Source organism: Carya illinoinensis, chromosome 4, assembly GCF_018687715.1.
Source record: "Carya illinoinensis cultivar Pawnee chromosome 4, C.illinoinensisPawnee_v1, whole genome shotgun sequence".
Taxonomy (NCBI): Eukaryota; Viridiplantae; Streptophyta; class Magnoliopsida; order Fagales; family Juglandaceae; genus Carya; species Carya illinoinensis.
The window spans coordinates 1,811,994-1,828,041 of NC_056755.1; the positions used below are offsets into that span (position 1 = coordinate 1,811,994).

A 16,048-nucleotide genomic window follows, 5' to 3' on the forward strand; every position below is an offset into this window, starting at 1 on the left:
TCCCTGCCGCGATGTTGTGATTTGCTTCTTCTGTTTCGGTTTCGATATCCTTTAACAAGTATATATTGGAAATAATGTATCCAAAATTGTTCGGTTTGAACTTTCATGCAAAAGATTTTAGGGTATTTTATTGATAAAGATCAAATTTTTCATTTTTTTCACCACATATGGTTATATAAATAAAACTCGAAAGACAATATCTCAACCTCTTAAGCTAAGTGTTGAATGAGGTATTTGGCTGATTTGAAGATAAAAATTCTAATAATCAGCTCTATATTACATACTTTCCTTTAAAGCTACGTAATGTAGAATTAATGAGAAGAATAAGTCTTTAAAATTTTGTCCCAATCAGGCTATATAAAGGGTCAAGTCAACACAACGGGATAAATAATCTTGAATTTAAAAATCAGTCTCTCGAAGCCTTTTGTAGTTGTACTCAAACTTCGCACAAACCGTTGGATCACAGACTTGGAATTGTATCCAAATTCCGGATTAGTGTCTCCATAGATCTTACAATTTAATAATGCTATATAAGCGGGGGGATCATTATTATTTTTTTCATGTGTGTTTAGGATTTATTCATTTAATATATATATATATCACATCTTCAAAAAGCTGTAAATTATTATTATTATATTTATTTTTCTTTCCGTAGATATCATTTTTTGGAGTGTATAAATCTCTATCTACAGCATTTGGCATCCTATTTCTATGGAATTATAGAAAACCGCAGAGAATCCAATCCCCAAACTCCACCAAAATTACCCCTTCTGTCACGGCGAGACTCCTCCTCCTCTCTCAGATAGTCTCGCACCTAAAATCAGAACAAATAGGAGAAAGGGAAGGGAGGAATAACTACAAAACCCACCCCCTTCCGCGGTCTCCACTCAACTCTCTCTCTCTCTCTCTCAGGCTCATTTTCCTTAACTTTCTCTCCCAGTTTCCCCCTGATCAAACATAGCCCTATAACCACCTCTCTCCCTGTCTGTGAAATTTGAGAGAGAAGCGTTTAGAAAAATAGAAATTTAATTTAGTTTTCGAAAAAATGAAGAGGTTGAAGAGCTATTACATGAACATAAGGCATCCACATACCATAGAGAGGAAATGGATTTTCCCCTTAGCGATAGGCTCCATTGTTTCTCTCTTCCTTATCTTCATCACGATGCTAACCTCACCCGATGGTACGGCCTTCGTTCCGCTCTACCGCTCCATCACCTCCGGCTCCGTCTTCGTTGAGTCCAAGCTCCACGTCATCCCGACCTCGACCCTTCCCCCACCGCCTCGGCTCGCCTACCTGATATCCGGCTCCAAAGGCGACGGCCACATGCTGAAGCGAACTCTTCAGGCTCTCTATCATCCTCGCAATCGCTATGTGGTGCATTTGGACCTCGAGTCCTCGCCCCAGGAGCGCTCGGATCTGCAGAATTACGTGCGGGATCACCCGGTCTTCGCGAGATTCGGGAATGTGAGGATGATCACCAAGGCGAATCTCGTCACGTACCGGGGCCCCACTATGGTGGCCAACACGCTTCACGCCGCCGCGATTTTATTGAGGGAAGGAGGAGACTGGGACTGGTTTATCAATCTCAGTGCCTCTGATTATCCACTTGTCACTCAGGACGGTGCGTCGTCCTTTTCTTTTTGATAAATTGGTTTGAGAATTGCAATTTTGGTTTGTTTTGATTGGTTTTCTTTGTCCATTTGATCCGGTTAGATCTGCTTCACACGTTTTCGTACTTTCCGAGGGATCTCAATTTCATTGATCATACCAGTAACATTGGCTGGAAAGAGTATGTGTGTTTTTTTGTTTGAAATGATCTCTATTCATTTCTTTTTTGGCTGTTTTTTGCTTTATTTCGCGAATGAACTTGTGTGGCTGACTTATGTTATATGTGGCATATTTAGATTTCAGAGAGCGAAACCGATAATTATAGACCCGGGGTTGTATATGACAAAGAAAGCGGACGTTTACTGGGTCACGCAGCGGAGAAGTGTGCCGACAGCATTTAAACTCTTCACAGGTGCGAAGTTCGCGTCATATGTTTTGTGTTTGTTCATGCCTTCTGTATCAATTACAGAATGCAACTCTGTTACACTCTGCTCGAATCCCCTTTAGTAAAACGATGTCAGCAATCGAATAATTTTGCTTCATCTTCTTGGGTACCGGTTCACAAGCTTTTTAAATGAGGAATTCTCTTGCAGTATTGTCAATGACCGAACCTGCTTGGGAATCAAATAACTGTTTTGTAATAGATAGTAATGTTACTTTATGGAATGAGCTTAATTGGTTGTTCATATGCTGTGCGATAGACAAACATATGATATAGTCTCCCGAAAATTTAAAAGTATCAAAAAAAAAAAAAAGCAATATATTGGAAGCATAACTTTAAGAGAAGCTTTGATCTATTAGGTGGATGGTTGGGATGGGAATTTGGCCTAGATATCTCTTATATTTTTCATTTTTCTTTTTCCACTTCAAATCACCTAAATTGTATGAGACTGTGGTCTATGTTGGTAAGGTAGCAATTCCAGGAATAAAAACTAATGAGATATATTATGGAGATACTTTCAATGTCTGACATTGACTGGGATATGCACAGAATGCATGGGGCCTAACAATGCTTTGAATAGCTAGCTAGCTCGCTTTGCTATCAGCAGTCAAGAGAAGTTGATCTGCCACTTTTTTTTTGGTGAGAACCCTTGTCATCAAGGTCATTAGAGTGCCCGCAAATTCCTTGATGTGTATTGCATGTATAACCATAGGATGATATAAGTATAGCAATAATATCATCTGCAATAGTGATGATAAATAAGAGGGGAGGCTGGCTAAATGATGTATGCTTATAGCTAGATTGTCACAATTGCACTGTACTATGGGCACCTAACCCAAGTTGGGTTTAACTTGGCTTGTGGACAAATGTAATTCCAGCGGATGAGACCAGTGTAGCACAGGCAATTTCTGTACGCTTGGAAGTGAATTGTCTGACCTCATATCTTAAAGCAGAAAAGTATTATCCATTTATCCTCTCCTAGAGCATGTCATTTAAGCAACTCTGAAAATTTGTTCTTAAAAGGTTTTTGCTATTTGCTTCTAAGCAGCTCATTTTTTTTTTTTCCTTTAATATGCAGTGGGAGAACTCTAATTATTCATATAATCATAATTCTACTTATAAATGAGGTTCATGATGCTATTATAATTCTGAGAAGATCGGATTTTTGAAGATTCACCCTTAGACCTCATACTGCTTCATAATTGCTCAAGCTTTCTATATTTCCTGTTTATGCTGTGGTGTAGTAGTTTCTTTAAATCTGTATGAAGGGCATCAAAAGCATGGAGGGATTGATAATATGCACTTCTTTGAATCAACAAGCAAGTTTATCTGAAACTGAAAGTTTTTTTGTTCTCTTTCTGCTTCCCCATGCCTGTATTAATTTGGAAATTTTGATAAAATTCCCTTATTAAAATAATGAGTTGTGATAAAGACATGCTGTCAATACTAGTCATTTTGATAGAAAATTTCTCTTTATAAAAGATGGTAAGAATAAGTGGAGTCATATTGTCAGATGGTACAGTCCCTGGTTAATTGTGATTATGATGCTATCGATTGATTCTAGGTTGATAAGATATAATTTCTCAACTTCAGATTAGCCAACATTACTTGGTGATATCTATTGAGTCGTGCTTGACCCTGGAGCTTTCTGGTGAACTCATAATATTACATCTTTCAATCCTTACAAGGTGCTAGAGTAGTGACTTCTTGTTTGGTTCATTCACATCTGCTAATTTGTGCTGTGCAACTTGAATATTTTCTATAATGGGGTTACTTTAACCAAATATGTGATTTTTCTTATAGGTTCTGCTTGGATGGCACTTTCTAGGCAATTCGTTGATTACCTCATATGGGGTTGGGACAATCTACCTCGAATTGTCCTCATGTACTATGCAAACTTCCTATCTTCCCCGGAAGGATACTTCCATACTGTCATCTGTAATGCCCAAGAGTTCCGCAACACAACAGTGAACAGTGACCTCCACTTCATATCCTGGGATAACCCTCCCAAGCAACATCCACACAACCTCAATCTCAATGACATGCAAAAGATGATTTACAGTAATGCTCCGTTTGCACGGAAGTTTCGCCACAATGAACCAGTGCTTGACAAAGTTGATTCTGAGCTATTGTCTCGGGGTCCAGGGATGCTTGTTCCTGGTGGTTGGTGCATAGGAAGCAGGGAAAATGGGAGTGATCCGTGTTCTGTCATTGGTGACACCACAGTTCTCAGGCCTGGCCCTGGAGCAAGAAGGTTGGAAAAATTGATGACCTCTCTATTATCCAGTGAGAAATTTCGGCCAAGGCAGTGCAAATAAAAAGCACCCAAAACTCCTATATTGAGCACTTCTCGTGCTACTTTGTATCTGATCGTGGCAGACGTATATATAATTGGGGAGTTGGCATGTGTTTTGGTAGAAAAAGAAATGAAAGTACACAAAATCTGCTCTATAGAGTAGCACGAAGGAGATGGATTTGGTGGAATGATATGGGTTAAAGAGCTGGGTGGAATGACATGGTATAGAAGCTGAACTGATTGTAGGCCACGTTTTTTTTTTTTTTTTTCCAAGTTTTAGAATATGCAGCCCACTCCATTTCAGGCGCTGAAGCTTATGTTGCTGATCTGATAAAGGGTCGCAGAATTATTGCTGGGATGACCATTTTATAGGGGAAAATTGAAAAAAAAAAATTGTTTGTTTTATCCTTTGTACATCAGTGCTTTTGATAGCAAATGCAAGAATATGTTCGCTAGATGGCGAAAAAGTGGAACGATCTTTGACACTCGTTTACTTAAAACATTATTATTCCATTATGTCAATGACGAAATTTCTTTCCTTTTAGAAAAGCTTCACCTTCGTTGCTCTGCAGTTGAGCTTCAAACCTAAAAACTTGATTTGTGAATGGGCGGGCCTCAACAAGAATTTGACGAGCATGGTCCACCCGACAGCCTGCTGCTTTTGCATCATTGCAAATTGCCTCTATGAATGAGATTGACATTTTTCTTGAACATTATAGTGGGGGTGGGCCTTGCAAATATGACTCGTCCACCTTTACAGAAATATAGTCCCACACCACGATTTCTTGCCCACCTCAATTTTGTCCAAAAAGAAGGATCACTTCAAAGGTGTTTTGTTTTTCTTTTTATTTTTATATTTTTCAAAATTGAATGAGAGGATTATCAACCATCAAGAGATTGTTGTCATGAGCGCAATGAGTCTTCAAAGTTGAAGAGAAAGGATTTGATAGTACTGAGGTGTTTGGTGAATATATCCACGCTCATGTTCTCAGTTGGAGGCTCCAGATTTATCGTCAAGAATGGCAACGTGTGAGAAGCACGTACGTACAAGGGAGCGCATCATGACATTCGTGAATAGAAGACAAGTGGGTGAGAATATTAAAGAGCATTGAGAGGGAAGTGCGCAATTCAGAGTTTCCAGATTTTTGACATAGAAATGCGCTGTGGCGGCCCATGATTGGGTGCTTAATTGAGTCAACAAGTATGAACGGTAACCACTAATTGGTAATAGTTGCTTAGAACATTGACTAATTGGGAAAGAAAAACTTGGGAAATTGCAGTTATCAACGTATAAAATCATGCCAATAATTGAATCTGTCCCGTACCAATTTTAGCGTTAAAAGGGGATAATTTTTTATATTTTATTTTTAAAAAACAAACCTCAAATTAATTGGATATGCAGGATTACCATAAACCAAATTGGAAGGATATGAATGGAATAATTCCCAAATTACTTGAATTAGTGAAATACCATTGTGGACTCTCGGTCAAGTATATAGCTGGTAAAGCACAGTCGTTAATGGTCATATGTATAAGGAAACAGTTACGAAGCTTCTTCATCATTAAATGAACGAATACTATTTTCATTAGCTTTCCAATTCACAGAAATTAAAGAAACCCATGTCGCATGCATTTCCTCAAGACCTTCCATGCATGCATGTATATGTAGTCCTAATTAATTCCTCTCAAGCTCAGCATGATGCATGCTCTCATGATCTTCTCACCACAATAATTAAATATCATAAATACTAAAGAAATTTCAAACTGGCCTGCTTTTGGTCATCACAATAATTAGCGAAAACGACCTAGGGATTTATAATCCTCAATTTGGAACATAAACTGCTCTTTCTATTTAAATTTCAACCGTTGATCATCATCTTGTTTTTGTCAATCTCAACGATGGATCAAATTTAAGGACTATATGTTTCAAGGGAGAAGTATTTTTTCCTTGAATTATCTCGTACATATAACATTAATAACATTAATATTTTTCCCTATGGATATATAGTGCTGTTTAAATGAAATTAAGCAACAGCTAGTTAGAACTTAGACATCAGAAATTGATAGGTCGACCCCAGCAGCTACACATCAGAAATAAATGGTCCTTAATCTCGAATAGTACGATCCTCGATGAACATTTTTGTTCTCTCCAGTCATTTTGAGCATGCTGAGCTGTCGAACATTAATAATTCATCTGTCAAGATGTTAGCGTGCCGCCAACTTTGACTGCTGGGATTATTAGTATAATTTTTTAAAATATTTTTTTAAAATATATATTAATATATTAAAAATTACTTTTTCAATTATTAAATAAAAAAATTTAAATACATAAGCTATCCAACCGGGAAGATAACTTAGACGGCATACTAATATTTTTCAATCAAAATTAAGATAATCATTTTAAAAGCCATCAACATGACAGCTAATGTCGATGGTATGGAATGCATTTCTGTTCTAAAAATATTATATATGTACAAGTGTTGTATAATATATATTAATATATTATATATTAATGTCACGTTCTCTGTTTTCATCAATAAAAAAAATAGAATTTATTATTAAAAAATTAATTAATTTTTTTATATAAATTTCATATTTATTTATTTTTAAATAATTATACAAGACTTATATATTCCACGATTAATGCAAATTAACACCCCCCAAAAAAAAAGGGATGTTAAGGTAATATGATCATCATCGATCGAACTTCGAAGGATTCCAAAAACGGTCGGACTTGACTTTTTGGCCGTCCTTCCCCTAGCATAATCTCAATGTATGAATTCGTGCAAGGAGAAACGTCTAAAGAAGGTATGGCGCCATAATATCAATGGAGTCGTACGTGCATGGAAATTACTAGGCCAAAAGAGGAACAACAAATATGAAAGCAAGTAAAACAAAGAGAGAATACCAAAAACGGACGCACGTATTTGTACGATTACGGGCAAATTAGAGGCTGCAAGGGTTTCTAGTCGCAAGAGGATGGCACTTGCTGAACATTGCCATGATCAGTATTACAGCTAGTACCATCTCTCCTGCGACTAGAAACCTCCAACCCCTTTTTGTCGATGTTGATCTTGCTTTCTTGTCCCTTTAAATATCATAAGCACTTCCCAAGGTATTTATAGATTCCAGAAGCTCTATCTGATCTAATCTCTCTCAGCTCGCTCATGCAAACGACTACCTGATGCTTGCCAAGAGGTTGCGGGGTATCTCGTCACATGAGGATGGCACTTGCTGCGCATTGCGTACCTACCACTCAGCTCACACAGCTTGTGCCACCTCTCCTGCGACGAGAAACCCCACAACCTCTTTTATTTTTCTTGGTTTCTTAATGTGACCCTCCACTCCATGCAGTCTGCTATACCTAACTATGGGTATTTATAACCAGAGGGGTGGTTTTTTTTTTTTTTTTTTTTAAAAAAAAACAATATATATAGCGAAGTTTCGCATGCACTACGATGAAGACGTTGCTCATACTTTGGATATTGTACTTGGCTCCTAGATCTCTTGGCAAGCCTTAAGCTAGTCCAAGGATTTGAATGGAAGTAGTGATATTGACCATATCTTTAACAAGGCCTGTTGAAAGTCATGAAATTTAATACCAAATTAAGCGCTTATATTTATCTTGTTATTCTTTTTTAGATAATTTCTCTCTCTCTCTCTTTTTTTTTTTTTTTTGTAGTTTTAATTTTTATAATTTTTCCTTGCATGAGATTTTGCTTTTTAGATAGGTTACCCTCCTCTTCTTAAAAAGAAACCAAAACTTATATATGCCAAAAAAATGAAAAAATAAATTGATTTTTTTTCTGTGTGACAGAGATTCTTTTGTAGCATATATAGGTAATTAGTCCTCTTTAATTGTGTGATAACAGGCTATGGTCAAATGCTAATATAGTCATCTTGTAATGTCAGTTGGTTTGCTTCCTAGAATATTGTGAAATAAATCTTAAAGTTAGTAGGTTGTTTGTTTGTTAGATTAATATTTCCTTATCTTCAAAAAGGAATTTCTAGAATGAAAGTTGCGAAGCTGCTTCCGACGAGGACTTGTAATATTGGCCCCGGTCCCCGGACCCAGCATGCAAGGTAATAATTAATTAGCAACCAGGAATATGGACTCAAGACCCTATTTTGGAATTTGGAGTAATAAATTAGGAGAAAATAAAGACGATTGTTTTCTATGAGTCGGGCACACTCTGTTTCATTGTTTTTGCTCGTATGTGCCTAAAACTCGTTCCAAGATCCAAGAAAGTTGCAGTCCAAGTCGCACCAAATTCAGGCATACACTCGACTGAACATGGAACCTCTAATAAGTATTAGAACTGATTTGACAATTTATATATATGTGAGATCACTATGTATATATGCAATATGCATCTTTGAGTCTGAGATGTACCATTAATGCACCCCCTTCGACATAAGATAAGCTAGCTGATATTTAGATCCATATAATGCCACCAATATATGCCATGTTGCTAGCTACTTGAAAATCCTGTCTCTTTTAGTGGGGAAAAAATACTAGTCAAAGTAAAACAGTCTTTAAAGTCGAACACAACCAATTGCATGCGACCCAAGTAGCAGCTAGCATAAGGAAACCAACTTGAAATTTCTAGGATTAAGACAGCTGGAAAGAACTCTGTCGTCTTTGGCATGCACGTTGATTAAAGATGATCAGCAAGTTATGTACACCAAAGCTAATTAATTATGTGGAGTTTTCAATTTTTGGCGAAAATCAAGTGGGATATTTTTCTAAACGTGCGAGTCGACCAATTGTGTTGTTTTCTCCAGACTCCACACTAGGTATTGACCATACTTTTTTTTTTTGGTCTTTGCGTATACATCTTAGAAAGTTTCCAATTGACAAACAAGCTAGACAGCTATGCATGTATCTGTTTCCTGAAGGCCAGCTTCCTAGTGGTTCCCGAATCCCTTTCATGCTCTAGTCTTCTGGACCAAATAAAAGATAGCAAAATATTGGATTGTCACATTCATCCTGATTCAAAGAAAAATATTGGATTGTCACATTCATCCCGATTCAAAGAAATAAATCATGGGAGTGTATTGGCAATTTCTTGTTATAGGTGGCCCCTCATCCAATGGATGATCAATTTGAATTCAGTCAGCCACATGCAAGTCCATAAGGTATAATGAAACCTACATAATCTCCACGTTCAGATTTGCAATGGTCTTTATTTCAAGGATAAGCGAAGGGACAAAACAACACAAATAAAAATAAATAAATATGTCTCTCTGAGAGAGAGAGAGAGAGAGAGAGAGAGAGAGAGAGAGAGAGAGAGAGAGAGAGAGAGAGAGAGAGAGAGAGAGAGAGAGAGAGAGAGTAGTCCGCTGGCCATTGTCCACAGCCCTATTTCTTTCTAGTTTCAAGTTTGGGTATTCGAGAAAAGAAATGGAAAATGTTAGGTTTGAGTTTATCCTTCTATTTTGACAGTTTATATATTTTAATTTTTTTATTTACTTAATAATTAAATAAGTGATTTTTAATATATTCATATATATATTTTTATTTTTAAAAAATATTTAAAAATATAAAATAAATATAAATAAAAAGATAAATTTGTGCTAGGCACCCAGCGGTCAAAGCTGGCGGCACGCGAGCACTTGTACTCAAAAGAAAAAGGACACCAAGGCTGAAAATAATTGCAGGTGGCCACGCAAGTCGCAACACCCAGGACTTTTAGAGCACTTGGGGCCCTGGAGTTTGGATTATTAACAGGGCTTCCAATTATTACGGCAAAACTGTAACATATCCGGTCAGGCCTACTGAGCTGCGCCTAGGAATGCCACCTTTTGTAAAATACCAACAGGGTAAAATACACATACAAAACTCAGAACTTTGACTCTGATTCGGCTGATCCAGACTGTAATTAATTAAAATTAAGCATCTAAATTAATGGGAAGCATATATGGTTAGATATGGCCTTCAGCGAATAGCGATATCACCACATCTTTGACGAGCTCTGGATAAGGATGTTTATCAGGAGATGATTCAAAAATGGTCCCAATACAACAAATGGCTGTTCCTATTCACCAACTTTAATGATGAGAGAACATGTTGTTTGGTTTGTTTACAGCACAATATTTAGGCCATGTTATAAGCATACTGGCGGCCTGCATGGGAATCTTGAACTAAACATAATATTTTTCATTCAAGAATAGAATCGAATCTCAGCCAACCCCATCAATGGGTGGTCCAATACTTTCAACTAAATTTTTCAGTCATGAGCTGCATCCTCAGTAGTTTAAGCGACCATATACCAGGTTTTCTTATAATTTCTTTAATGTACTAAACAATCCATGCAGATCGACCCAAGAAGATCTCGATTTTAGCGTACCCCATTTGAGAAGTACTCGAGTGACCATGAGTACAAAAAAATCAGATCGTCACTTTGATAAAATACATATGCTTTGAATAGCGCAATTCTACCGGCCGGGCCATTGCCACATGCTCGTGCATATGCACGATCAGCTTCCGCTAAAAGACTAGGAAGAATGAAGCTGTACGCGCGTAATGATTAATATGCTCGATTGTTTAGACTGAAACAATCAAAAAATTCTTTTGACCAACAACCCCATTAATTAACAATCTAATAGGACTGCGCTGCTCCTTACAATTACAGTGATTTTCATGGTCTCTGTATACATGAGATCGAGTTGCAAATAATTCAGTTTTCTTAATCAGATCTGTTCACAGAAAAAAGACATGTATAAAAAATATTATTGGTTGAACAAAACGAATTTATAAACTTTACTATAGCTTTTACTGACGATCAACCATATATATATGCACATATATAGTACTGACTGGCATAGTAACAAAATGCTCAAAGTTCTCCATTCAGAAATGTAATACGCTGAAGAAGAGTTCAATCTCTAGGGAAAGAACTCGTGTTTAGCATAAAAAGAGAGATAATATAAGGGTCCCGATTCACCGTTAATCCGATTCCTAATTAGTTTATTGGCTAAGGACAGATACATATCTTGGATATCACACAAGATCATGTCCTTCTGAAGTTTATCTACAAGATTAATTATATTGATTTACTTTTCTCTTCCAAGTGAAAGCATAAACTCTAATGACTTTCCGTAGCAGTATTAAATCATTGGTGGTATTACATAATGGTCCTCCGAGTAGGGTATTTTGAATCTTCCCTTTCGAAGTCCAACACAGTAGATGCTGTATAGTACTATGTATTGTCATTAAATGAAAAGAATGTCACTCGTCGTGGTACTCGATCATACATCAATGCTGTAGTTGCGTTTAATTTAATCTATTGATTTTCACTGGTTTACGAGGTACAAATCTGTAGGACAGGTTCCACGCCATATTCGTAACTGTGATTGGGTAATTAACAAAATGAAAGGACCAACAAGAGCCGCCGCCCATCATTTTCCACGAATTTTCTAATGTCATTGCCTCATCATGTCGTCGCCACTGCCCTCGTCATCATGGTCGTCATCCTTCTCGAACGCTCTCTTGCAGCACGCATATTAATTTGCTATAAATACGTGTGTGGAGAAGAAGAAAATCATTCAGGGCAGCTAGGGCAAATGAAACTAAAGAGGTTACAGTGAGCTTCTGTCGCAGGTGAGATGGTACCAAGCGCACGATCAAATACGGCAATATATATAGGCCGCTTTCTTGCGCTAGGTACCATCTCCCCGACGGAAATTCCCTCCAACCTCTCTACCATCAGGTACGCACATTTCCTGTAAATCCGAGTGTCAAGAAGAATACGAGTCAGAGCAGGGAAAAAAGTACTGAGGTTACAGTGAGCTTCTGTCGTAGGAGAGATGGCACCTAGCGCATGAAAGTAATACAGCAATAGGCGCCACCTCTCCTCGACAGTAGTCCCCTGGCTCCAACCTCTGGTTAGTGGTTACCCGACTTGGCAAGGTTGTTTCGTTTTCAGCGGACCTCTCTCTCTCTCTCTCCCCCTCTCCGAGACAGACGGCACACGCACGCATATATCCATTGTTGTCCGATCTTTTTTACGCATATATCCATTTATCTTATCCTATCATTAGGATTCTTTTAAATTTTTATATAAAATATAATAAATAATATAATATTTTAAAATCTTAATTTAATTTTTTAAATATTAAAATAATATTATTATAATAATATTTTATTTAAAATAACTTATTTCATCTCACTGTATACTAATAAACTATTAATCCTCTCAATTTCCGTCTGTACGTGTGCTGGCCTGTTGTCGTTTGTCACGTGCAGGAAATTAACTATGAGAATCATCGGAAGAAAAGCAACTTTTACGTCATCTCTAGCTTACTATAGGAACCCTAGCTAGATACGTTATTAATTGTCCCTTGCATTGCGATAAAGGAACAAAAAAGTCAAAACCAGTCTTACTATGCAGCAACTATTCGCCGTCCCACACCGCACACAGCTTTTTCCCTTTTTTTAATACCCAAAACCTATCTCGATCTCCATCTACTCTGATCTCTCTCTCAGAGACTTCTCTCTGTCTCCTATAGCTCTCCATCTCATCAGGCTCTCTCTCTGACGTCTCTCTCTCTCCTCAAGTTCTCTCTCTTCAAGCTCTCTCTCTCTTCTTCCTCTTTCTCTCAAGCTCTCTCTCCGAGCTCTGATGTGTTTTCGTTCATTTGTCAATAATTTGATGACTGCCATGTAAGGTGTGGGTATTGAGTTAAGGGCTGATGAAAAGAATACTTCTAAAATGAAAATCGCACACGGTACTCTTACATAGATATTCATGTTAACTATCTTCCGGTTCAATATACAAACATATATATTACACGGCTAGCTAGTGCCATCTCTAGTCCTGCGACAGGAATCTCCCTCAACCCCTTAATTTCCTTTCATTTCCTTTTTTACTTTCCGCTTGCACATATCTTACATGCATGCATCTTTATTCCTCCATATATATTTATGGGCCAAAAGTTGGTTCTTCTGTCAATCTCTTCCCATAATTTTAAGTTTTTTTATTTATTTATTTTAATATGGATCAGTAAGTAAATGAAATTACTCGTACAAGACAATGAAGCTACCAAGCTAATACGTACACTCAAGTCATCCACATACATACATACATACATACATACATATATATATATATATATTATATCGCAGCTTTTTCCAGTCAATGATAGATCGAGTGAGAATGCTCATAAAGTAAGAAAAATTAAGGTAGTACTTTGACTAATAAAAAAAAAAGTTTAAGGTAGTACTTTTTCGAGCTGTGATTGGGGAGTGTTTGGTCATTAATACGCTTACTGGAAATTGCATGCTTATATTGATCACAAGATTGGGGAGCAGTAGAATAAAAAGTGAGAAAGTAGTAGTACTTTTTTCAGCAGCGATTGGACCATAATGCATGTGTGGTTGGAGGGGCATAAAATAATTATCAGGCTTGCTATCTAGCTAGCTAGTTTGTGAATCAGAAGGCCCGATTCATGAACGAGTAATCTGGACTCTCAGAGCTCCTGTCCATGCATGGCGCGCGCTATTTTGTGCGCGTATCATGCATGCATGTCCCAGTTTTTGGGCAAAAACTTGAGCTCTGCATGTGCACGTGAAAGAAAATAAAATTTACTACCTTAGTAAATAATTAGTATGTTCGCCGAATAATAATTCTCCGGCCCACAATGTAACAAAAGGTAATTTATATTTGCAAGATTAGAGAAAATACAAAAAAAAGGCAGCATATATATATGTTCAGTGTAGAGTATTAATCCCGGATACATCCGGCACGAATTTGATGGCAGGCATGCAAAACCTGGCTGCCTTAGTGAACTTTTCAATTATGTGAGACTCATAATCTATTTTAAAATTTAATTTTATTATAAATTAAAATTCTTCTTATTGGTATAACGGTTATGTCTCTACATCAGTTTGCAAATGGCTATCTCTTTCCTATTGATTTGTACATATAATTTTTCTAATTATTCTAGGTTTTCAATAATATTTTTATATATGCAAAAATAAAAATAAATCAATATTAAAATTAAGGCTCAAAATATAATCTCAAATAGTAAAAATCAAGATATTCTATAAAAAGAAATATATAAACTGACGTGTCTTAATGTAATACGATGATATGGTAAATTGTAAAAGTATTTTTATTATAAAATAAATCTAACGTATTATATTAAATTTTGTTAATTTATAAATTTAATTTTATAATTTTTTTTTATAATTATAGCATATAAAAATACAAACATATACTCGTAACATAAATAAAGAGGAAGCAAGAGGGCAGAGCCGGAGAGGGGGGAGAGCCGGGGAGGGAACACAGACGGGACGCCGACATGTAGACCCGCCGCGAGTCTGCGACGAAATGCAAAACAGTAATTCGCGAGTTATGGTCCTATGGAGGTACTTTTGGGCTACAATGACTCTTCTAAAGAAGACAAGCCCAACAAGGCCCTGGCTACTATTGTATACGGGCCCATTATTATACCTATTATGCTTGCATTAAAATGTTATAAGCTATAGTTCTTGGACCATGTTTTCAACTTGCTATCGTTTTCTTTGTAAGCGCCAGATCTGCGGATCAATTAATGTTATTTAATTGATAACATTCCGGTACACAACAAGAAGTTGTTTTAATAACCACTTTCGAGTTATAGATTTATTATGTTACTAACAAAGCTTTACATAATAAGCAACAATTAACTTCAAATCAAATCTGAAATTAGACAATCATAGAGATATATATTTATAATGCTCTATATGGAGTTGTGTTCATCACCCCACACTGGACAGAAGGTTATCACATACTCTCTAGAGGCGCACTTTACCAATGGTGGAGGCGTGTCAAAGGCATAACTGTAATAAGAAGGGCAAGCATCTTTAAAGATATTTGAATACGCACTAGGCTTGCACTTTTGTGGGCTTCCGTATTGATTCCGACAACAAAAGTTGTCCAGGCCAAAAGCCAAGCAAGCACTTCTGCATGCCACCACTTCCCCATGTTTGTTCAAGATTTCAAGCTCTTGTGGGCATAGACTGTTCACGTTTTTCAAGCACCCTCTGATGGTACATTTTGGCAATACTTGCCTTGATGTGATCGAAACAGGGATGTTGTACCCATCAACCAAGCTTACATCATAAAAGCTTGGCTTGCCTTGATCTGCCTGCAGGGAAACTTCCACTAGTGTGGCTGGGGGAGTGCCAATAAGTCCATTGCAGGCCAATCTTCCATCACAATCGCCTGTTTCACAGGCTGGATTCCAATTGGCATTGAATTCGCAGCCTGTTCTGGCCCAAATCCGGCCACTCCATGTCAGTGGGGTATAAATGCGCATTGTCTGGCCTGAGGGGAGGTAGAAGCCGCCATCAGCTATTATTGGGTGCCCGGTATTTGGTGCTGTTGCAGGCCATATGGGAAAGTGGCATTTGTTGTGCACATAAAATGTAATTTGATGTGCTGCTGTAATTCCTGCAATATGGGTTTCAACTAGAATGGTTAGCTATAAGTTGTTGACAATTACAAAGCAAATGGAAATCAAAAGCACTCCCTCTAAACTTCTTGCAATTCAACAATACAGGTTTGAAGTATGATATTAGGATAGAGTCATTAACTTTGGCATGTAAATTCAATGAAGAAAGAAACGCTCGTTTTGGGAAATTACCTGCAGATAGCATAGAATGGCATGCCAGGAAGAGAAAGAAAGCAGCAACCAGCGCTGGTAACTTCATCTT

General features: G+C 37.3%; 2 protein-coding genes across 2 annotated transcripts; one reads left to right on the forward strand and one right to left on the reverse strand.

Annotated features, from left to right (window-relative positions):
* Positions 1-703: 703 nt before the first annotated feature.
* On the forward strand, positions 704-4,869 carry LOC122307535 (beta-glucuronosyltransferase GlcAT14B). The gene is made up of 4 exons (XM_043120459.1): positions 704-1,622; positions 1,715-1,790; positions 1,906-2,021; positions 3,855-4,869. The coding sequence occupies exons 1-4, from the start codon at positions 1,046-1,048 to the stop codon at positions 4,367-4,369; spliced, it is 1,284 nt and encodes a 427-aa protein (XP_042976393.1). The 5' UTR covers positions 704-1,045; the 3' UTR covers positions 4,370-4,869.
* A 9,925-nt stretch (positions 4,870-14,794) lies between these two features.
* On the reverse strand, positions 14,795-16,048 carry LOC122306865 (thaumatin-like protein). The gene is made up of 2 exons (XM_043119389.1): positions 15,979-16,048; positions 14,795-15,785 (listed from the first exon to the last, which is right to left on the reverse strand). Exons 1-2 carry the CDS (start codon positions 16,043-16,045, stop codon positions 15,073-15,075), a joined length of 780 nt encoding a protein of 259 aa, XP_042975323.1. The 5' UTR covers positions 16,046-16,048; the 3' UTR covers positions 14,795-15,072.